At 62.5% G+C, this 21204-nt stretch overlaps 4 protein-coding genes and 1 long non-coding RNA gene across 10 annotated transcripts; 2 read left to right on the top strand and 3 right to left on the bottom strand.

Annotated features, from left to right (window-relative positions):
- Positions 1–310: 310 nt before the first annotated feature.
- Positions 311–4718, top strand: LOC107325680 (mucosa-associated lymphoid tissue lymphoma translocation protein 1-like). Of its 6 annotated transcripts, XM_015886790.3 has the most exons (16): positions 321–606; positions 703–869; positions 1355–1485; positions 1560–1713; positions 1794–1972; positions 2081–2177; positions 2288–2335; positions 2405–2440; positions 2547–2750; positions 2842–3019; positions 3129–3203; positions 3397–3524; positions 3596–3742; positions 3881–4038; positions 4123–4257; positions 4330–4718. In XM_015886790.3, exons 1-16 carry the CDS (start codon positions 470–472, stop codon positions 4576–4578), a joined length of 2223 nt encoding a protein of 740 aa, XP_015742276.2. In that variant the 5' UTR covers positions 321–469; the 3' UTR covers positions 4579–4718. The 6 variants fall into 6 exon arrangements, with proteins under 6 accessions (XP_085373610.1, XP_015742276.2, XP_085373608.1 ...); XM_085517482.1 differs by having other exon boundaries at positions 3596–4038; XM_085517483.1 differs by having other exon boundaries at positions 2288–2440.
- A 1338-nt stretch (positions 4719–6056) lies between these two features.
- RAX2 (retina and anterior neural fold homeobox 2) lies at positions 6057–9244 on the bottom strand. The gene is made up of 4 exons (XM_032441031.2): positions 9107–9244; positions 8546–8572; positions 7573–7823; positions 6057–6644 (listed from the first exon to the last, which is right to left on the bottom strand). Exons 3-4 carry the CDS (start codon positions 7813–7815, stop codon positions 6201–6203), a joined length of 687 nt encoding a protein of 228 aa, XP_032296922.2. The 5' UTR covers positions 7816–7823; positions 8546–8572; positions 9107–9244; the 3' UTR covers positions 6057–6200.
- A 4109-nt stretch (positions 9245–13353) lies between these two features.
- Positions 13354–14895, bottom strand: LOC107325366 (complexin-3-like). The gene is made up of 3 exons (XM_015886122.3): positions 14592–14895; positions 13991–14078; positions 13354–13715 (listed from the first exon to the last, which is right to left on the bottom strand). Exons 1-3 carry the CDS (start codon positions 14741–14743, stop codon positions 13497–13499), a joined length of 459 nt encoding a protein of 152 aa, XP_015741608.2. The 5' UTR covers positions 14744–14895; the 3' UTR covers positions 13354–13496.
- Positions 14896–15392: 497 nt separating this feature from the next.
- MATK (megakaryocyte-associated tyrosine kinase) lies at positions 15393–19804 on the bottom strand. Its single transcript, XM_015886786.3, has 13 exons — positions 19626–19804; positions 18608–18663; positions 18327–18440; positions 18118–18233; positions 17831–18050; positions 17427–17520; positions 17286–17351; positions 17050–17149; positions 16877–16961; positions 16685–16758; positions 16347–16542; positions 16007–16093; positions 15393–15921 (listed from the first exon to the last, which is right to left on the bottom strand). Exons 2-13 carry the CDS (start codon positions 18620–18622, stop codon positions 15739–15741), a joined length of 1350 nt encoding a protein of 449 aa, XP_015742272.2. The 5' UTR covers positions 18623–18663; positions 19626–19804; the 3' UTR covers positions 15393–15738.
- LOC146758145 (uncharacterized) lies at positions 18861–20134 on the top strand. Its single transcript, XR_014934977.1, has 2 exons — positions 18861–19099; positions 19792–20134. It is a non-coding gene; the product is annotated as an uncharacterized LOC146758145 (long non-coding RNA).
- The last annotated feature ends 1070 nt before the right edge of the window (positions 20135–21204 follow it).

Here is a 21204-nt window from a genome sequence, read left to right as displayed (position 1 = left end):
ATGCTGCCCCTTCTTTGGGTTTTATCCCCAACAGGAGCTGTGCTCATTGCTGCCAGCAGGACCTGAGGCAGCTCAGTGGGTCCTGCTGTAGTGGGGATGGGTGGGAGGGCAGCGGCTTTGGGGTGAAGGTGACTCCATTGAGGTCACTGTATCCCCAAGGGGGGCTGAAGGACGTCAGAATCCCCTTCCATGTGCCCTGGGCCCGGCACAGCCCAGTGTTGTTCTGACTGCAGGGATGGGGGGCTGCAGCCCCGGGGTGGGGCTGTGCTGGTTCCTGTAGGGCCGCGTTGCTCTGCAGAGCAGGAAGTGGCAGAGGAAAGCAGAAGTGCTGCAGCGTGGGGCTGCGTTTGTTCCTAACCCCATTTCCCCTGTGTGGGGCTCAGTGTGTGCTCACTGGGTGCTGCCTGTGCCGCCGTCTCCTGCTGCCTCCCTGTCCCCTCGCAGCCCGAGGCAGCAGCTGTGGGGCAGGATGGGGGACTGGAGTTTGCCCATTGGCTCCCTGGGGGAGGAGGTGGTGGCCCAGCTCTGTGAGCTCCTGGACACGGCTGGACGGGGCTGGCGCAAACTGGCGGAGGTGGCTGGGGCAGAGAAACGCTTCAAGTGCAGGTAGGGATGGGGGGACCTTGGGATGGACCCTCTGCCCCCCCCAACAACCCCATTGTGGCCACAACCACCCCATTGCGTCCCTGCTGCCCCTCACAGTGAGGAGGAGCTGGAGATGTGCTCGCTGAAGGTGCTGGAGCCCCTGGGCAGCCCCACTCAGAGCCTCCTGCAGCTCCTGGCCAAGCGAGAGTGCACCCTCTGGTACCTGCGGGGCTGCCTGCTCAGGATGGGGCACACACGGGCCTTCCAGGTCCTCAGCAGTGCTGGTAGGGATGGACTGGTGTCACCTGGGGGCTGAGGGGTCAGTGGGGGGAAAGCGAGGAGGTGAGGGGGTCGTCCTGCTGGTGGAGTGACAGTGGGGAGGTGAGATGGGCTGGGACGGGTGCAGCAGGTTGGGTGGGTTGGGGTTGGGTTGGATTAATGCAGCGTGGTGGGTGGGGTGGAATGGGATGAGAAGGGTGGGATGGGTGGGTGGGATGGGATGGATGCAGTAGGGTAGATGAGGTGGGATGGGAAGGGATGGGAGATGGTGCAGTAGGGTGGGTTAGAAGGGAAGTGAGTGTTGGAGTGGGATGGGAAGAGGGTTGATGAGGTGTGGATGGGGTGGGCACAGCACAGGATGTGATGGATGGGACAGAATGCTGCGACACAGGCTGGGATGCCGTAGGGTGGCACTGAATGGGGTAAAGTGAGATGGCTGGAATGGGGCGATGTGGGACAGGGCTCTCAACCATCCTGGGCTCTTCTATAGTCCACAATGTGATCCGCATCACGGTGCAGCCGGAGTCACAGGTGGTGGCAGAGGGGACACGGGTGTCCTTGACCTGCTGGGCCACCGGCCCATCGGGGCTCACCTACCAGTGGTTCTGTGGGAAGCAGGAGGTGAGACCCACATCCCCCCCCGGCAGCTGCACTGTTGGGGCTGAGCGTCCTGAGCCCTTTGCTCTGTGCTGTAGGTGCCCGGAGCCACAGCCCCGGAGCTGCTGGTCGACACAGCTGCGCTGCCAGGGCTGCCCCAGTGGTTCATCTGCCGGGTGAGCTGCGGGGCCGCCTTCGCCTTCTCCAGGTGGGCTCACATCCAAGTGAAGAGGAGCCACAGCCCCGAATCAGGTGGGCTCTGGGGTCTCAATGTGGGCATCGTGGAGCCGAGGGCAGCTGGTTACAGCTGAACTGCCACCCCCCATCCACAGGCAGCGGTTACTGCCCCAACATGGTGGGGCTGCAGATCCTGCAGCAGCCGCGGCCGTGCTGCCTGGCTGAGGGGGACCCGCTGGTGCTGGAGTGCAGAGCTCAGGGCAACCCACCACCACAGTACCAGTGGTTCAGGAACCGGCGCCCTGTGGAGGGAGCACGAGACCCACGGCTGCAGGTACTGCAGACCCCTCATGTGGCACTGTGTGGCATGGCACAGCTTGGTGTGGGGCAGTGGAGTGCAGTGTGGGGCAGCTCAGTGGCCCCAGCTCTCCATCCCCTTCAGGTGCAGCTGGTGACCACAGCCGAGCGGGGCACGTACTCGTGTCGTGTGTTCAACCTCTTCCACGAGCTGTGGAGCCAGGAGGTGGATGTGGAGATCGGTGAGGGCACCCTCTGCATCCCATGTTCCCTGCCCTACAGCACCCTGTGTGCTGTGCAGCCCCACAGCCCCATAACCCCCCTCTCCTGACCCCACTTTGTGCTGCCCCAGGCCCGCGGCTCTTTGCCTCCGGAGCCCCCTGGCAGGATGGGGTTGGAGGTAGGTACAGGTGGTGGCACCGTCCCATTGCTGTGCTCGGAGCCGTGGCCAACACTTCTCTCTTCACAGATTCCCCAGAACCGGGCAGCCCTGACCAGCTGTATGGTGAGATCCCATCCAGGAGGGGTGGGGGACCCTGCAGGGGCTGTAATACAGCGCAGGGCAATAGGGACAGCGTGAGAGTCCCCCTGTGTCCCCTCTGTCCCTGCAGCCACAGACAAAGTGGCGCTGCTGCTGGGCAACATGCACTACATGCACCACAAGCACCTGCGGGCGCCCATGGTGGACGTGCACGCGCTGGGTGCGCTGCTGCAGCAGCTGGACTTCAAGGTGGTGTCACTGCTGGACCTGCGCCGGGACGAGATGCAGATGGCGGTCGATGAATTCCTGCTGCTCCTCGACAAAGGGGTCTATGGTGGGGCAGCTCTGGGGGCTGCGGGGCTCCCTGGGTGGGGTTTGGGGACAGGAGGAGGGGTGGGAGGTGCCACCATCCCGTCTCCCTCCAGGGCTGCTGTACTACGCCGGGCACGGCTATGAGAACTTCGGCACCAGCTTCATGGTGCCCATCGACGCGCCCGGCTCCTACACCTCTGCCCACTGCCTGTGTGTGCAGCACGTGCTGCAGCGCATGCAGCAGCGCCGCACCGGCCTCAACATCTTCCTGCTCGACATGTGCCGCAAGAGGTGACCCCACGTCCCACCTATGGGGCACAGAACGAGGGGTCCCCACCTGTGGCTCTTTTGGGTGCCCCCCCACGTGGCCCCGCAGCTCCCAGCAGCTTTTCTCTCGCAGGAACCTCAACGACGACGTCGTGCCGCAGGTTGGGGCGCTGGAGGTGACGGCCAACATCGTCTTTGGCTACGCCACGTGGGTCCCCCCTCGCGCACCCTCCTTGCTGTGGGGCCGGCAGGACACGTTTCCCTGGCCCAGAGCAGGGCTGGGATTGGGTTCAGACACCTGGATTGCAGGGATTTGGGTTGAGGACGTCCCACCCCAGCAGGATTCCTGCAGCATGGATGGGGCTCCCAGTGCCTTGAGCCCCCCCTTCCCATCCCCACAGATGTGCGGATGCTGAAGCCTACGAGCTGAGCCAGGACGAGCTCTCCAACGGCGTCTTCGTCACCTTCCTCAAGCGCTGGCTGCTGGAGGACGAGAAGATCACGGTGCTGCTGGACAAGGTGGCTGAGGGTGAGTGCCGCGCAGCAAGGCTTGGAGGGGCCAAAATCCCCCCTGACCCCTCGCTGTGCCTGGCCCCGCAGACATGGGCACGCTGGAGCTGACGCGGGGCCGCCAGGCGCTGGAGCTGCGCAGTAACCTGTCGGAGCGGCGCGCGCTGACTGACCCCATCTGCTCCTCGGGACGGGCCGAGAGCTCCGCCAGGAACCTGCAATGGGCCAAAGCTCACGGTGTGTGCCAGCACCGCGACCCCAGCACCACCAGCACCAAGGCTTCGTGCTGGGGCTGCCCCATGTGTCACCCTGAGTGTCACCCAAGTGCCGTTAGGGACCAGAGCGGTGTCACCGCGCTGCTCGCTGTCCCTGCAGTCCTCCCCGAGAGCCGCCAGCTCCGCTTCGACTGCGGTGTCACGGTGCAGCTGGGCTTTGCTGCGGAGTTCTCCAACATCATGATCATCTACACCCGCGTCCTGGCCGCCCCCGGGCACATCGCTGAGTGCGTGGCCAGGCTCACCGACCTCCCCGAGGTGGGGCGGCTCCTCCAGCGGGGCAGCACTTGGGGGTGGGGGGTCCCGCAGTGCTGCCCCCCATCCTGAAACCCCCCTTGGCAGGAGCTGGACGTGGACCTGAAGTGCATCAACAGGGAGAGCCCTGAGGAGCTGGGCAGCCCCTTGGTGCCCACCTGGAGCGTCAGCTGCCCGTCCTGCTGCCTGTACAGCCGCCTCTGTGGGCTGCAGAGGTTGCGGGTAAGAGCTGTGCCACGCGGGCTGTGGGGGGTCAGACGAAGCCCCCTGTGCCCACACTGCCGTGCCCTGCAGCAGGAGCTGACCTTCACCGTGTGCCTGCAGCTCCGTTACCGCGGCGGGGCCAACTTTGTGGAGGAGCAGCAGGTGGTGAGTGTGGGGCGGCCACTCATCTCCAAACTCAACCTGAGCCCCCGGGACCCCGGCACAGCGCCCGCCTCGGGGGGGTCCGGCAGCCCCCTGTCTGCATCGCCCCCCGACAGCTGGGGGAACAGCCCCGACGTGAACCTGAGCCCTGAGGTGCCCGGATCACATGGGGTGTAAGGGGGCACATCTGTGTACGGGGCACTGCCACCCCATATAGAGAGCAGTGTCACCCTATGTACAGGGCACTGCCATCCCATTGTATGTAGAGCTGTGCCGCCCCATATATAGGGCTGTGCCATCTCATACACAGAGCAGTGCCTCCCCATACACAAAGCAGTGTCACCCTATGTCATATACAGGGCAGTGTCACCCCATATATAGAGCAGTGCCACCCCATATGGACCCCACGGTCCCTGTGGGGTGGGCAGGGGGCAGGACCGGGTGCTGCAGCTCAGAGAGGCGTCGCACCGGGGCGGGATTGGGCTCATTCAGGCCTAGGAGAAATAGAGAGAAATAAGCAGATTAGGGGGCAAATCCCACCGGAGGGGGATGGGAGAGGGGAGCGGAGGGCTCCTGTACGGCAGCGGGGCGAAGATTTTGGGGAACAATCGGAGTCTGGGGTGTGTGTTGGGGGGGATGGAGCCTTTCTGCTCCCACGACGTGAGCCGGGGCCGCGGGGCGCTGCCCGCTGTGTGCCAACACCACGGGGCGGCCGTGGGGGCCCCTCGACCCAATTACGGTGGGCTGTGGGGCAGCCCCCTCCCCGCCGCCCGCCCTTTGTTGGCCGGGGGGTGCCCGGGCGTCGCGGCGGGGTCGGCGCCAACCTCTGCCATTATGTCATGCGAAAAGCGCAGCCCCCATTCAGCGCGTCCCGTCCCCCGGATCAAACCCCATTAATTCCGCGGCCGTTGCTTCATTATCTCCCGCGCCGAGCACGCCTCTGCCCGTGGCCCATTAGCCGGGCCGGGGGGCCGGGGGAGCATCGATTATGCGTTTAATGGGTTGTTAAAGGTTTAATTATCGCTAACGAAGCAGACGAGCAGCAGCAGCCGGGGGATGGGGACGAGGAGCCGGGTCCCCGCGGGGTCAGCGCGGCCCGGACGGTGTCACCGGGAGACCCCAGCGCGGCCGTGGGCGCAGCTCCGCCCCGGCCCCGACCGGCCCCACGTGCCCCATCACTCGCCGTTTGGAGCCCGCAGCCCCCACGTGCTGCCAACATCCCGTCGCTGCCCGGCGGTGCCACCCACCACCTCAGTCACATCCCTGCTCCTATCGGGTCCCCGCCGGCCCCATCGGGGCTGACCCCCCCCCCCCTTTTCCGCCCGGCAATTACGGCAGCTTCGTGCCCCGCTGGGGAGCAATTAGGGCCGGAGTGACGGCGGCGCAGATTCCCCGTGACAAGCGGGCGGGACGCGGGCCGGGATCCGGTCACCCGTGTGCGGGGACGGCGGCGTTTCCCGGCGGATGCGGAGCGTGGCCGACGTTACCGTGGGTTTCCCGGTCGCCGAGCGGCGCAGCGCGACCCGCTGCTCCCACCCACCAACACCGCGCCCTGAAAAAACAACAGCCCCCGTTTGTTCCCTACGAAACCGGAGAGTTTCTGTTTGTGCGTAAAAAAGGAAAAGAAAAAATATATATATCTCGTGGTGCTGATAATAAGGGGGGGCCGGGACCCCCCAGGTCCTGCGCGGCCGCCCCGGGCCGGCTGCCGGTGCCCCCCCGCCGCTGTCCGCGGTGGCACCTCCCCGCTCTGGTCCTGCCGAGCGCCCCGGCGGGGCGGGGGGCGGTGGGAGCGTCCATCAAATGGGCTGCCAGGTCTTGTCGATGGTCTGAATGTGCTCCTTGGCTTTCATGCGGAGCGAGGCGATGCTGGAGCTCCTCTGGTCGACGTCCTCCAGCGGGTACTTGTCCACAAAGGGGGTGCCGCACTGGTAGGGCGCGGGGGCCATGGGCTGCATGCCCTGAGCCATGCCCGGGGGGGTGTTGAGGAAGGAGTGCCCGCCGTACGGGGGCTGCAGGGCCTGGGGGGCTCCCATGAAGCCGGGGATGCTGTGCACCGGGGTGGCGCTGGAGATGGGCGACGTCAGCCACGGGTCGAGCGGGAGGGAGTTGCTCATGGGCCCCACGTTGGCCGTCATGGGCGGCCGGTTGAAGGACAGCATGGGGGTGTCGTGGAGCTTCATGGAGCTGGCCTCCATCTTCTCCTGCCGCCTCCACTTGGCTCTCCGGTTCTGGAACCAGACCTGCGGGGGGACAGCAAGAGTGACCCGGGGGGTGTGCGCCCCATGGCTGGTTGGTCCCCCATGGCATCCTCCTCGGGGGGCCCTGTGTGTTGTGTCCCCTGTTGGGTGACCCTTGTGCCATGCCCTGTGCAAGGTGCCCCATAAGCTGCGTCCCATGTAGAGTGTCCCTTGTAGGGTGTCCCATGCTCTGTATCCTTTGTAGGGTGACCCGTGTGCCATGTCCCACGCAGGGTGCCATGTCCTATGTAAGATGTCCCACATGGTGTGTCCCATATAGGGCGCTCCATCTGCTGTGCCCCACATACGGTGGTGACACAGTGAGTGGGGATGAGGTGGTGGCTGGACGGGGTGCCCTTAGTGTTCTGTCCAACCTTAACGATTCTGAGATTCATCACCCCACACAGGGTGAGCCCTGTGCTGTGCAAGGTGCTCCACCTGCTGTGTCCCATGAAGGTGCTCTATGTGAAATGCCCCACACAGTGTGTCCCATGTCCAGGGCAGGGTCCATAATGCGGCGTGTCCCCCCCACACCATGTTCCAAGCGGGCTGCCCCACATGCTGTGCCCCGTGCAGGGTGCCCCATGCAGGGCGCCCCGTTGTGCCGTATCCCACGCGGGGTGCCCCATGCAGGGTGCCCCACACGGGGTGCTCCAGGCAACGCGACCCCCACGCTGTGTCCCCTGTGGGGTGTCCTGAGTAGTTGTGCTTTTAGGCCCAGTTTCTGGAGGGGCTGTTATTGCCTGTGATGGCAGCGGCTCCAGGAAACCCCAAATCCTGAATCCATGAGAATCTCAGGACTTTCCTCCTGGTGAGGAGCTGTGAGGGCTGTCACCTTTCCTATGGAACCAGGGCAGGACACAGCCCCACGCACCCACCCTGAGCTTGTGCCTCAGGCAACGGGGAAATGGAGGCGTAGAGCCACCCCTACCTGCACGCGGACCTCCGGCAGGTTGACCTTCATGGCCAGCTCCTCGCGGCTGTACACGTCGGGGTAGTGGGACTTCTCGAAGGCGCGCTCCAGCTCGTGCAGCTGGTACGTGGTGAAGGTGGTGCGGTTCCGCCGGTGCTTCTTCTTGGGCTGCTCCTCCTCAGCAGCAGCTGGAGGGGTCCCCTCGACGTCCCCCGGCTTCCGCAGCTCGCCCAGGTCCCCCTCACACTTATTGAGGAACATCTCGGCACCTGCGAGGGGATGGTGGGGTCAGGGGGGGTGGGGACAGCAGAGCACCCCATGAATTCCATCTGAGTGAGTGGATGGACGGGACATGGGCCATCCCTGTGGGGCTTCCATGGGGACTTTACTGGGCCAGCAGCTCTGGAAACCACTCAGAGCTGCCCAGGTCCATCGCCCCCCCCCCCTCCCCTCCCACACTCTGTCCCTTGAAGCTGCCCCACATCAGTGCAGGACCCCATTCCAACCCCCACGTGCAAGGAGCAGTGTGTGTGCAGGGTTTGCTCTGCAGGTGCAGCGTGCACCATGCAATGCCTGCATTGCTGCACATGCAGCATGTAGGGCACGGTGTGTGCAGTGTGCAGGCACAGCTGTGTGTGTGTGCAGTGCCTGTGCTCAGGGCACACAGTGCATGCAATAGGAGTGCCTGCAGTGTGCACTGTGTGTGTGTGTGCAGTCGGGGTGCACACAACAACTGCTGTGTGTGCACTGCCAGGGCACCTGCATCCCACAGATACACGCTCTGTTTGCAGTGCACTAGAAATGCATGCAGGAAATGCACGGGGTCCTCATGCAGTGTGAGCAGTGCCTGCAGCTCTGGGTGACACCTCCCGGCCCCGTGGGCTCTGTCGGGGTGTGGGTGCTGCAGCCTCGGGGTGCAGGGCCCTGTGGTCACTGTGCTGGGGTTGGGGACACGGGTTAGAGGGTTGGGGCCCCCCCTGTTTGTGCTCACCCGCTTCTCATTTGCGCAGCTCCACACCTGCAAGGAGAGGGGAGAGGGGTGAGCGGTGCTGGACCCTCAGGGGGAGGGGGATGAGTGGGGACAGGGAGGGTCAGGGCAGTGGGGTGAGGGTCAGGGCTGTGTACGGGATGGCTCTCACACCCCCAAACCCATCCAGAAGGAAAGGAGGCCTCAAGAAAACAGGAAGAAGAGAGGACCCAGCCCATGGGATGGGTGCGTGGTGCCCCACTGCCACCCGCCTTGTCCCCAGCGCCGACACATTGTGTCCCCGCAGCTCCACGTCCCCATAGAGCCAGCCCAGCGGGCACAGCGGGCACAGCGGGCACAACAAGCAGCCCCTCCAGGCACTGAGGCCATTGATGTCCCCATTGGGGCAGCGGCCGTGGCTCCTTCTGGGACCGGAGCACACCCGGGATGCACAGTGGGGCGGTTTGGGGACCCCCGCCGCCCTCCCCCCGTCCCCATAGCACAGCACAGCGCGGCGCCCACCCCGCTCTGCTCCCAGCCTCCTCCCCGGGCACTTTCTCCCGAATCCCCATAAAACGCTGTTACCTGCTGGGCCCGACGTGGCTTTTCCAGGAGTATTTAACTTTGCCGGTCCCTCCTGGGAACCAAACAAGCGGCTCAACCTCACCAATCTTGCAGCTTGGCAGCCAAAGTTGCCTCTAGTCTTCTTATTTGTCACAGAACCGCCGCGCTAAGGCTCGGGAGAATCTTTATTTAGTGTTGCAGATGTCACCAAGGCCCCGCAGATTGGAAATGAGTCCAAAGGATTAAGACGAGGTTATTAATTGGAGGCCTTCCCCTTTAAGAATGATTGACAGTTACTTTCTGGACAAGTAATTGCTCTAAATGTCCCCCCAGCGCCGGGCGGGCCGGGGGGGCTGCGGGCGCACAAAGCCCCCGCGCTGCCTTCCCCGCTCGGATTGTCTCCCCACAAAGGCGTCCTGCTGGAGTTTTCCTTGTAATCCCCTCATTATGGGAGAGGAAAAAGAATTAGAAACACGGGGCGAGGAGAAGAAAGGCGGGGGGGGGGGAGAGAAACAATTTCCTTTGGCTTTGCCAGCACCATGCTGCCGGGAATGGGGCTGTGCTGGGGATGCCATGGGGGCTGCGTCCCCCACTGCAGGGGATGGGGTGGCCCCGTGGCAGCGTGTGGGGTCCTTCGGGATGCTGAGTTAGAGGGGATGGATGTGACGTCTGGGGGTGTCACAGCACACAGTGGGAATGGCCTGGGGACCATCTATGGGATCAGCTGTGGATACAACGTCAGGCACAGGGACCATGTTTGGATGTCACACCAAGTATGGAAAATGAGCACGGGGTCCAGCTATAGGACCAGCTGGGGATGTCACATCAAGCGTGGATGTCACACCAGGCATGGGAACAAGGGATGGGATCAGCTGTAGACGTCACACCAGGCTTGGGAAGTGGGCATGGGGTGCAGCAATGGGACCAGCTGTGGATGTCACACCAGGATGGGGGCCAGCAGTAGGGACTGGCCATAGGTGTCACACCAGGTGTGGGGAATGGGCACAGGGAACAGGCTCGAGTGTTGGGACCAGGTTGGGGACCATCTGTGGGATCAGCTGTGGGTGTCACATCAGCCATGGGGTCCAGACAGTGAGGGACAGGTGTGGGGACTAAATGCAGGGACAAGTGGTAGGCACAGGACAGAGCAGGAGGGCGCACTGCAGGGCTATCTGTGGGGCCTGGCCGTGGGCTGTGGGGCAGGGATCCACTGTGTGGCAGCCCCATGCCTGCAGGGCTGTGGGGCAGAAACATCACCCTGCTGGGGGCCGGGAGCACTGTGATGGGGTCTCCAACCCATGGTGCCCACCCGCTGCTGGGTTTCCCCTTTTTGCCCTCCTTTCACTTTCCCCAAAACCCTCTTCCTGCCACCTGCCAACGCTGCAGCAATTGGCCACGTCTTGGCTTCCTCCCCCCCCCTCCCCTCAGCACGGTTCCCCTTTCAGATGCTGAATGTCACCGCGGGGTTTTGATCAGCCCCAGGTGCCGTCCCACAGGAGGGTCACAGCCATGAGCAATGGCTCAGACCCCAGAGCTGCTGTGTGCCACTGCTGAGGGGCTGCACCACAACCCTGCATCCCCCCGCGCTGCCATGGGGCGGTGGGGACATCCCCAGGCTGGAGACCACCACAGGACATGGATCCCAATGAGAACCTCGTGCCAACACCGCTGCGATGGCAGCAAGAAGACCCCGACCCCCCGCTCTGCTGACTTCCCAATGGCACCGTGGGGACACAGTGTGCGAAGCTGCCCCAGGAGGACCCCCAGCCCCCCCAGAGCCTCTCGCAGACACCGGGAGCTCCAAAGTGTCCCAGAGCTCACAGACCCCCCGGCTCCGCCGTGTCCCACCGGGACCACCCGTGGGTCGGTTTTCGGTGCGGGCGCAGCCGCCCCAGCTGCCCGGATTTGGATTTACCCACCAGGGCCGTGTGTGCGGAGCCGGCCCCGCTAAACCGCCTTAAGGTGTTGGCTCACACGGGCGGGGGAGGCCAGCAGGCTGATTTGACAAATGATTATAATTGCCTTTTAGGAGCAGATAGCAAATTGATTTGCTTCCTCGTCCAAGGCCCGTAATCGCTTCATCACTTTAAAATATTAATGCTATACTTCTTTGCTAGTTTCCCAATTACCCTAATTGAAGGCAAATTGGTTAAGAAGGTGCAATGCAGAGTATCAGGGGGTTTAGTTCACTCAAATGACAGTTTTAAACCTCCCTAATCCTATTAGCGGGCAAAGCTGCTAACGCTTAGAGACGCTGCGTCAGCTTACCGGGGCGGTGGGGCCGGGGCGGGGGTCGGGGCCGGGGGCCGCTGGCCGCACGTGACCAGCTCTGCCAGGGATTTGTCACTTTTTTAGTTCATTAAGAGGCCCCGGGGCGGCAGGAGTGACCCCAAAAGGGTGAGGAGGCACAGGTGGCGGGGTGGGGGCGGGGGGGGGCAGGGCGATTAGCTGGGGGGGACCTGGCGGAGGGTCCTGACCCGGATCCCAGCTGGTGCCGGGTGCCCCGTGGGGAGCACGGGGAGATGGGGGGACCTGAGTGCCACCGTCCCAGCACCCGGCCATGGGGGATGGCGGGGATGTGGGGTGGGAATGGGCTGCCCCACAAGGGGGCCGGGGGGCGTACAGCCCTACAGCTGCGTCCCATTTGGCTCAGGTTGAGTTTGTGCCCAAACACCTTGTGTAGGAGGGTGGGACAGCGGGCAGAGTGGGGACAGCGGGGATGGCAGAGCCACAGTGCTGGGTCTGGGGGCTCCAGCAGACCCTGCCCCAGCAGCAGCACATGGGAGTCAGGGACCCCCACCCTGCAGCCCTGATGCTGCTGGGGCAGCCGAGAGCTGCAGAGCAACTCCCACCCCACCAGCACCGGGTTCCAACCCACTGCCATGGGCACACACCTCACAGGCCCCGTGCACTCTGCAGGCCCCACAGAACACACAGAACCCACAGAACCCACAGGCCCCACACACCCCACACACCCCACACACCCCACACACCCCACACACCCCACACACCCCACACACCCCGCAGGCCGTTCTGCAGCAGATGGCTGCGCTGTGTGCAGGCCGTGCCGGCCGAGCGCGTCCCTCCTTTCATGCACACACAGCGTGAGTCCTGCCCGGCTCGGGGCAGTGCTGCTGGTACATTTTACACGGGTTCAGTGAGCTTAGTCCCTGGGGACAGGCGACTCAGGCAGATTAGGCCTCCCTAAAATAGGCAGGTATTAGTGATCTCAGCCTGCAGCCTTCCGGCGGGCGCCCGCGCAGCAGCGGTTAAACCAACGGTGCGGGGGAGGGGGACGGCAGGGACCCCTGGATGGGGACAGTGCAGCACTGCAGCACTGCACACACTGCACACACTGCACACACTGCACACACTGCAGCACTGCACACACTGCACACACTGCACACACTGCACACACTGCAGCACTGCACACACTGCAAACACTGCACACACTGCAGCACTGCACACACTGCACACACTGCACACACTGCACACACTGCAGCACTGCACACACTGCACACACTGCACACACTGCAGCACTGCACACACTGCAGCACTGCACACACTGCACACACTGCACACACTGCACACACTGCACACACTGCAGCAATGCACACACTGCACACACTGCAGCACTGCACACACTGCACACACTGCACACACCGCACACATTGCACACACTGCAGCACTGCACACACTGCAGCACTGCACACACTGCACACACTGCACACACTGCACACATTGCACACACTGCACACACTGCACACACTGCACACACTGCACACACTGCAGCACTGCACACACTGCACACACTGCACACACCGCACACATTGCACACACTGCACACACTGCACACACTGCACACACTGCACACATTGCACACACTGCACACACTGCACACACTGCACACATTGCACACACTGCACACACTGCACACACTGCAGCACTGCACACACTGACACTGGGGTCGGGGTGGGGAGACTGAGGGCACGGGGCTGTGTGGGATGGGGACAGCAACACAGCACGTCCCAGCTGCGGGGCATTGGTGCTGCATGGGGTGGGTGCATGCTGCAGGCCGTGCTGTGTGCTGTGGGGTGGGATGGTGCAGGCCGTGCTGTGAGCTGTGGGGTGAGATGCTGCTGCAGCACCAACACGAGGCTGATCTCACAAAACGACACTTTTATTGACCCGAACGGCTCAGGAGATCCAGGGGGGGGGGAGTGCTGGGAGCTGCCTGGCTGCACTGGGATGGGATTGGGTGGGAAGGACCCCAGCGTGTCTGCCCAGAGCCCCCAAGAGCCCCAGGGAATGGTTTAGGGGAGGACAACCGACCCCCAGCACAGACATTGGGCCCCACAGCACCCACAACCCACCCAGTCCCAGGGGTCCATCCCTGCGGTGCTGCCCAGCCCTACATCATGGAGCACTTCTCCTTCACTTCATCCACAGTGCCCAGCGCCCGGCCCCGCAGCGCGGGCAGATCCACGTCCCGCAGCCTGGCCAGGAAGGCGAAGGCTCCCTCCTGCTCTTCCTCCTCCTCCTCCTCCTCACCCCGCACCATGGCCGCCAGCTCCTGCGGCAGCTCCACGGCTCCGCCGGCCACGTGCAGCTGAGCATCGTCCCGCTCGTCCTGCGTGGGTGGGAGGCGGCTGTGGGGCTGCGATGGACCCCCAGCACCACGGGTGGGATGGGGAGGAGGGGGCTCCGTTGGGACACGCGGGGACGGGGCGGCCCGGCAGCGGCTCAGCCTCACACCGGGATTGCCGGACAGACGCGTGTGGGCGGACGGGACGGACGGAGCCAGCAGCCGTCTGCTGCCCTCTGCAGGAATCTGTGGGGCCGGGGCCGGGGAGGACGGCTGCCCCCCAGCCCGGGGCTGCTCGGGGTGCCGCGGTGTGTCCGTACCTGCGCCAGGTGATACTTGTCCCGCAGGTGCATGCGCACGGTCGCCCGTTCTGCTTTCTTGTGTGCGAAGGCTTTGTCCCGCTCGATCCTGTGCGATGGGTGACGTGTTGTCCCCTCTGCCCCTGCTGAGTCCCCCCATTGCCCCCCAGCCCGGCGGGGCTGCACCCCTCCAAAGATCCGGAGGTGCAGTCGTCCATGTGAGGCTGCAGCTGGGGGTCCCAGGGCAGGGTCCGTGTCCTGCCCCCTGCCCAGCGGTGACAGCTGTAGTGGGAGGACTCGCTCCTCCACGGCCCATCACCTCCATGGCACCATCCCCAAATCACCCCGAGCTCTAGTGGTGGCACCTGAGTGCAGCGCAGTGCTGTCCCCATCGCCCCTCACCCCTGTGGGTCCTGGGGTGCGGGTTGCCCTGGGCACCACCTTCTCCTTTGTCACCTGCAGAGTGCTGAGTGCCTGCACCAGCACCCACAGGGACCTCCTGCACTTTATGGACATACTCTGCTCCCACCCTCTGCCTCCCAGTCCCTGTCCCATCCATGCAGGGGACAACTGAGACCCCATTCCCATTGCCTGGGCACCCTGCAGCCCCACCAAGCCTTACTTCTCCTCCAGCAGCTGCCGCTGGTACTCCTCGAACTCCTCACGGGACATGCCGTTGGGCAGGGTGGCCGCCTTGCCGTCCTTGGGGGCTGCCTTGGGCTCCTCCTCACCCCCCCGCAGGTTCCTCAGGGCGGCCGTGAAGAAGGCAGCCATGGGTGGGTGGATGCGGTGCCCGCGCCCCACTGTGCCCAGCACCGGGTCCACAGCCTGCAAGGTCAGCGGGACCTGGATCAGGGCTGGATTATGGCATTAGGAGGGAAGGCACCACTGCTGGGAAGACCTTTTTGTGCAGCACCCAAGGGTGCTGTGAGCTTGAGCCTGTTGGAGATGACCCATTGCCTGGGCCTTGCTGGACGGGCACAGTGGGCACCCAGAGCTGCTTGTTGTAGTGGGGAGAGAAGTGAAGAAAGTGGGCATGGGGGAGATGGGAGAACATGAGCCAAAGAACTCAACCCAGGGTCAAAGGACTGGAAGGGAGACAAGGAAGGGGCGGCTGCACACACACACACACACACACACACACACACACACACACACACCATGCTCTCATTAATCCCTGCTCCACTGAGATACTGAGATTGCTTGTGAGCTGATGCCTGGGGCTGCCCGTGCCCCACTCCCATAATCTATATGCAAGCAATTCCTATGCGTGATTAAAAGAATAATCCCTGGCTCTGCAAACAGCCCTGAGCAGAGCGGGGCTGGGCTGTGCATGGGGGGCTGGGGCTGGGGCTCCTGATCCCCCCCCCGTGCTCACCCCAAACAAGGAATAGCCCTAATTTGAGTCTGGAGACTTAAAGACGCTGCTCAACCAATTTCTGTGGTTTAATCAAAAGGCCCAAACACGCGGGGCTGAGCTGAATGGGGCTGGTGTCTCCATGCACCTCGTGCTGCCGCTCCTGGTGTCCCCATGCATGACCGAGTAAAGGGCCCCACAGGGACGGGAGGATCCATCTGTCCATTGAATCCTCTTGGGAGACGGAGGGAGGACACTGTGCCCTGTGGGTGCCTGCAGGGGAGGCGGGCACCCTGCGGAGCCACTGCCCCATCCTCACTGGGAGGGAGCAGCCCCCAGGCCGCCCGTTTTCACACTGCTCCCCATCCTGGGGGCTCCTCCCACGAGTCCTGGGGGCTCCTTGGAACGTGGGTTAAACGTCCTTCAGGTGCTTCAGCTCTTTCTGCAGCTTCTCCGTGAGCTTCTTGAAGGACGGCCGCTTACCCGGCTCCATCTCCCAGCAGCTCCTCATCAGCACGTACACGGAGGGTGGGCAGCCCTCGGGGGGCTCCATGCGGTACCCCTGCTCCAGCTGCTCCGTCACCTCCTTCAGGCTCTGCGGGTGGAGTGGGGAGCTGAGATCCCCCACCAGAATGTCCCCATCCCGTGCACCCCATTGGGATGTGTACCCCTGCACTCACCAGCTTGGGGTAGGGTGCTCGGCCAAAGGAGAACAGCTCCCACAGGAGGATCCCGTAGCTCCACACGTCCGATTTGGAGGAGAATTTCTGCCGAGGGGTGGGGTGGGGGCTGCAGTCAGATGGGGACCCTTCGCTCCTGGCTGCACCGTCCCCTCCCCATGGCAGGGGAACCCCACACCCATCCCAGCCCCCTGCATCCCACAGGAGATGCCCTCAACCTCGGGACGAGGATCAGGACAAAGCCCAGATGGTGGGAGATGGGGAGTCAGCGCGGAGCAGAGATGTGTTGGTGGGATAGAGTGGGGGTGATGGGTTGGGGGAGCTGCTCTCCATCACTCACATTGTGCTTCAGAGCCTCAGGAGCCGTCCACTTCACGGGCAGCAGCGTGGTGTCTGTGCCACGAGGGTTGACCCCGGCCAGGCCAAAATCGCTCACTTTGGCCACGTTGTCCTCGGAGATGAGGATGTTGCGGGCTGCCAGGTCCCTGTGCACCAGCTTCTTGGACTCCAGGTAGTCCATGCCCTGGGCCACGTCCCTGCGGTGGTGGGGCAGTGTCCCTGCGTGCCCCCCTGCCCTGGTGTCACCATGTCCCCCTACCCAGGTGTCACCTATCCCCCGTCCCGGGGTCACCGTGTCTCTGGGAGGTCCCCAGCAATGACAGTGATGGGAGGACTCACAGAGAGAACTGCAGGAGCTGTGGCAGTGGGACGAGCGCGCGGCCCCGCGTGCGCAGGAAGTTGACCAGGTTGCCCTGAGGGATGAGAGCCACGTAAGGACCTCTGGGCTCCTGGAATCCACCCAACCCAGCCCCAAACTGTGGGTTTTATCTGCAAATGGAGCTGCCATCAGGCTGAGCCCCGTCACCTCACCTTGCTCATGAACTCCATGACGATGTAGAGGCCATTGTGCAGGATGACACCAAGCAGACGCACCAGGTTCTTGTGCCGGACCTTCCTGAAGTGGGAGGACCACATTTGGGGGGTGCCACTCCCCCCATCGTCATGGGATGGGGTCTGTCCACGTCCCCATGCCCCCCACTCACGTCATGGCGGCAGTCTCAGCAAGGAAGGCCTGGGCGGTCACGTCGCACTTGATGTTCTTCACAGCCACCTTCTGCCCCATGTACTCACCCTGCAGGACATCTGGGGGGAGGACGTGGAGTGTAGGGCATGGAATTGCCCCTTGGGGCTCCAGGACAGCAGGGATGGCGTCCAGGAGGGTCATCTGGGGATGCCCTCTGGGACCCCTGGCTGTAGACCCCCGGTCCCACCTTCTCACCTCCAAACTCTCCTTGCCCGATGCGCTCTCCCAGTGTGAGGTGCTGCAGGTTGAGCAGCCATCCAGCTGCACGGCACATGGATGGGTCAGAAGGCACCAGAGGCACCTCCTCCCCCAGAGCTGCCTCTCACCCCCTCCCACCTTTGGCCAACTCCTCCTCGGCCGACTTCATCCCGCTCTTGGCTTTGGGCTTCACCAGCTTGGTGCAGAGGGCTCCTTGCTGCTCCGTGTAGTGCTGCAGGACGGGGCAGGGGGTGCAGTCAGGGCACACAGCAATGGAGCAGCCTGTCCCCACTGAGGGGGGGACATGGAGGGGGCAGTCTGCAGAGATGAAGCAGAAGCAGCGGTAGATGAAAAGGGAAAAGGACCGTCTGAAAGCAGAAGTTGTGTCTAAATGTGGAAACCATCTGGAAGCAGGAATTCCCAGAGCAGAGGCATGGAGCAGTTGTGGGTTGGGGCAGAGGCAGAACTGGAGGAAGAGCTTTCTGGAAGCGGGAGAGCCAGGGTTATATTTGGCAGCAGCCAGGGCACAGCGAGGCCCTCACCTCGATCATGTCGATGAGGTTGCAGAAGTGCTGCTCGTTGTCGATGCTCAGCGTGTTGTCCTGGTGCAGCACACGGTAGTGGATCACCTCCTTGCCAAAGCTCACACACAGCACGTAGTCACCGGGGTGCCGGACCGACTCACGCACCAGGAACAGCCCGTCCTCGGGGGGCTGCAGCTCCTGCACCGCCTCCACCCCTGAGATCTTCCCATGGAACCAGCTGGGAATAGGGATGTGGGGTTGGGGGGCTGTGGGGCAAAGGACCCCCTGGAGCCACCGGTACTCACGGCATCAGGCTGAGTTTGGGGTCAGCACGGATGGCCCCACGCTCCCGCAGCGCTGCGGCCGCCAGCAGCCCCTCCTGCCCACTCTCATTGTGCCGCACACGGTACCAACTCCTGCCCTGTGGGTGGGATGGGCTCAGAAAGGGGACACCCCACCAGGAAGGGGGTCCCGGCCCCAGCGGCACAGCCAGCCCCGCGGCCCCAGGGGTCACCTCCACAGCCTCGATGATGGTGACCACGTCTCCCTTATGGAAGGCCAGCTCGCCAGCCTTGGGCTTGGTGTGGTCGTGCTTGGTGACGCACTGCGTCCCCGCAGGCCAATGTTTCTGCAGGAAGAAGGCAGCGTCACCGGGATGCTCAGCCCGAGGTCAGCCCCAGCTGGAAGGACCTTGTGGTGACAAGGGATGGGGACAATGTCCTGGTGGGATGGGATGCCCCAGCGTCACATCCCTGTGCCAGTTCAGTGCAGGAGGGGACAGTGAGCCCCGCTCACCCTGGACATGATCATCTGTCAGCGCATCAGGGACTGCTGTCTGCTCCCAGTGTCACCTGCAGAGAAGAAACCAAACAGAAACATAAAGAAATGGGGCTGAGCCACAGCCCCAGCCTGGTCCCCACCCCCCACCTCGCACAGCAGTGCCCGATGCCACGTGAGGCCATCGCAGCACCGTGTGGTTTTGGCAGGAACTCGCATTCTCATCTCCTGTCTGCGGCTCACAGCTGTCAGCGCCACGAGACGTGGGGCTGGGAGAGGCTCAGGGTGCTGGGCTGCAATGCAGCAGTGAGGGGCCGACTGTCCCCATGGGGTCACTGCTGGGTGTCTCACATCTGCAGGGTCCCCGTTCTCCCCTGCTGTCCCAGCACAGCCCGCAGTGCCCACCCAGACATTGTGCCTGGCATCACCCCGCAAGAGAAGCTGGTCCTGGATGGAGCTCCACACCTTGTAGTGCCAATGACACCCATTGCTCCGTTCCTCTTTCTGCAGGTGAGTCACCATCACTCTGCGTCACTGCGCTGAGCCCCGTGACAAGGAGCAGATGTGGACCCACAGCGCCCGGCGTGGGGCAGCACTCAGCCATGGTGAGTCACACTCCTGCGGGTGCAGCTCATCCTACAGTTTGCTCCTGGGACGCCCAGCTGACAGAGATCCCATAGTCCTCAAATTTGGGGACGCTCAGCCCATGGACATCCATGAGCCACGAGCACAGTGAGTGGGCAGAAAGGTGAGGATGGACTGATGGCACACAGCCACCCACTTCCCCACCGCCCCCTGCAGCGGGTGGGCACGGGCTGCTGCTCAGACCAGGGACTGCAATGCAGCTCCCACCCTCAGTCATCCTGTGGTGCTATGAAGGGTCACTTGGTGGATGTTCATTGCAAACAGGCACTGCCAGGCTGGTCTGCACTGAGCACAGTGCCTCCACCCCACACCCATCATCTCACCCCATACCCATCTCACTCCACACCCATCTCACCCCACACCCATCTCACCCCACACCCATCTCACTTACCCCCAGCCGTGTCCATACGGGGCTGTGATGCTTTGGAGCCGTGAAGCCGTGGTGTCACTCAGCCACACTCCTGGACAACCGTCCGACTCCTCCTGCAGCGCTGTGTGATTTCCAAAGGGCGCAGGCAGAGCCGGGCGTTATTTCCTGATTTCTCTTCTGGTTACAGAGATGTGGTGTCCCAGCGGTCCTAGCGCCCGCCCGCCATCAATCATTAATCAGAACTGCCTCGTTAGTTAACGACACTCGGAGCGACTTTGGCCCTTTAGCAGCACAGGGATGCACCCACCCAGGAACCACAACCGGGAGCTGCTATCGCTGCCCTGCAGCCATGGGGGGAGGAAGGGGATCCACCATGGTTGGTCGGTGCCAAAAGGAAAAGAGGAGACCACAGGATCACAGTTCAGTGCTTGGAAATGTCATGGCAAAATGGGAGCAAAAGGGGAAGAAAGAGAGAAAGAAGGAGAGAAAGAAAATGTGTGTTTTGGGGCAAAAATGCTTCTTTTGAGGGATTTTGTGGTGGTGTTATTTGGTTTTCAGTAACGGGACCACACTGAGTATTGCTCCTTCCTTATGAATCAGAGGGTGACAACAGTTCTCCTTCTTGGGCCTAAAGCCAACCCCAACCCCAACCCCAACACAACCCAACCCCAAACCCACTCCCAACCCAAACCCAAGTTCAACCATACCCCAATCCCAACCTCAACCCAGACTCCAACCCAAACCCCATTGTCAACCCCATCCCCAACCCAACTCCAACCTCAACACCAACCCCAGCTCTAAGCCAGCTCCAAACCCATTCCCAGACTTCACCCCCGCACTAACTATAATCCCAACCCTAACGTCAACCCCATCCCCAACTCCAACCCAAACCCTACACCAACTCTAACCCTCATCCCAGCCCTAATCCAACCCCAACTGGGAATTGGGGGATCAGGAGGGAATGGGAGGATTGGAAGGAAGTGGGAAACTGGGAGGATCTTTGGGGAATAGGTGGGAATTAAGGGGGGATGGGGGGAGTTGGGGGATTGAGGGAATGATGAGGATTGGAATTGGGGCTGTAGGGGTAAATTAGTGGGAATTGGGGGTAATTGATGGTAATTGTGGGGGTAACTGAAGCAATTAGTAGGAGCTGGAGGTAATTAATGGGATTTTGTGGGGTAATTGGTGTGGATAGGGGGTAATTGGGTGTAATTGTTGGGAACTGGGGATCAATTAGTGGGATTTAATGGGAATTGGGGATAATTAGCAGGAATCGGGTGATTAGGGTGAATTAGGGGTAAGTAGTTGGAATTGGGTAATTGGTGGCAATTGAGGGTATTTAAGGATAATTACTGGGAATTAGTGGGAATTGAAGGTGTAATTAATGGGAATCAGTGATAATTGGAGATAATTGGTGAGAATCGGTGGGAATGGGGGTGGTAATTAGTGAGGAGTATGGGTAATTTGGGGATAATTACTGAGAACTGAGAGATAATGAGTGGGAATCGGTGCTAATTAGGGGGGTAAAAATGGGGGAATTAGTGGGATTTAGTGGGAATTGGGGGGAATTCGTGGGGATCAATGACAGCTGGGGGTGATT

This window comes from Coturnix japonica, chromosome 16, assembly GCF_054131305.1.
Source record: "Coturnix japonica strain WE chromosome 16, WE-NBRP24, whole genome shotgun sequence".
Lineage (NCBI taxonomy): Eukaryota > Metazoa > Chordata > Aves > Galliformes > Phasianidae > Coturnix > Coturnix japonica.
The sequence above is the reverse complement of the archived record's forward strand: the minus strand, read 5'-3'. Positions and strand labels throughout refer to the sequence as shown.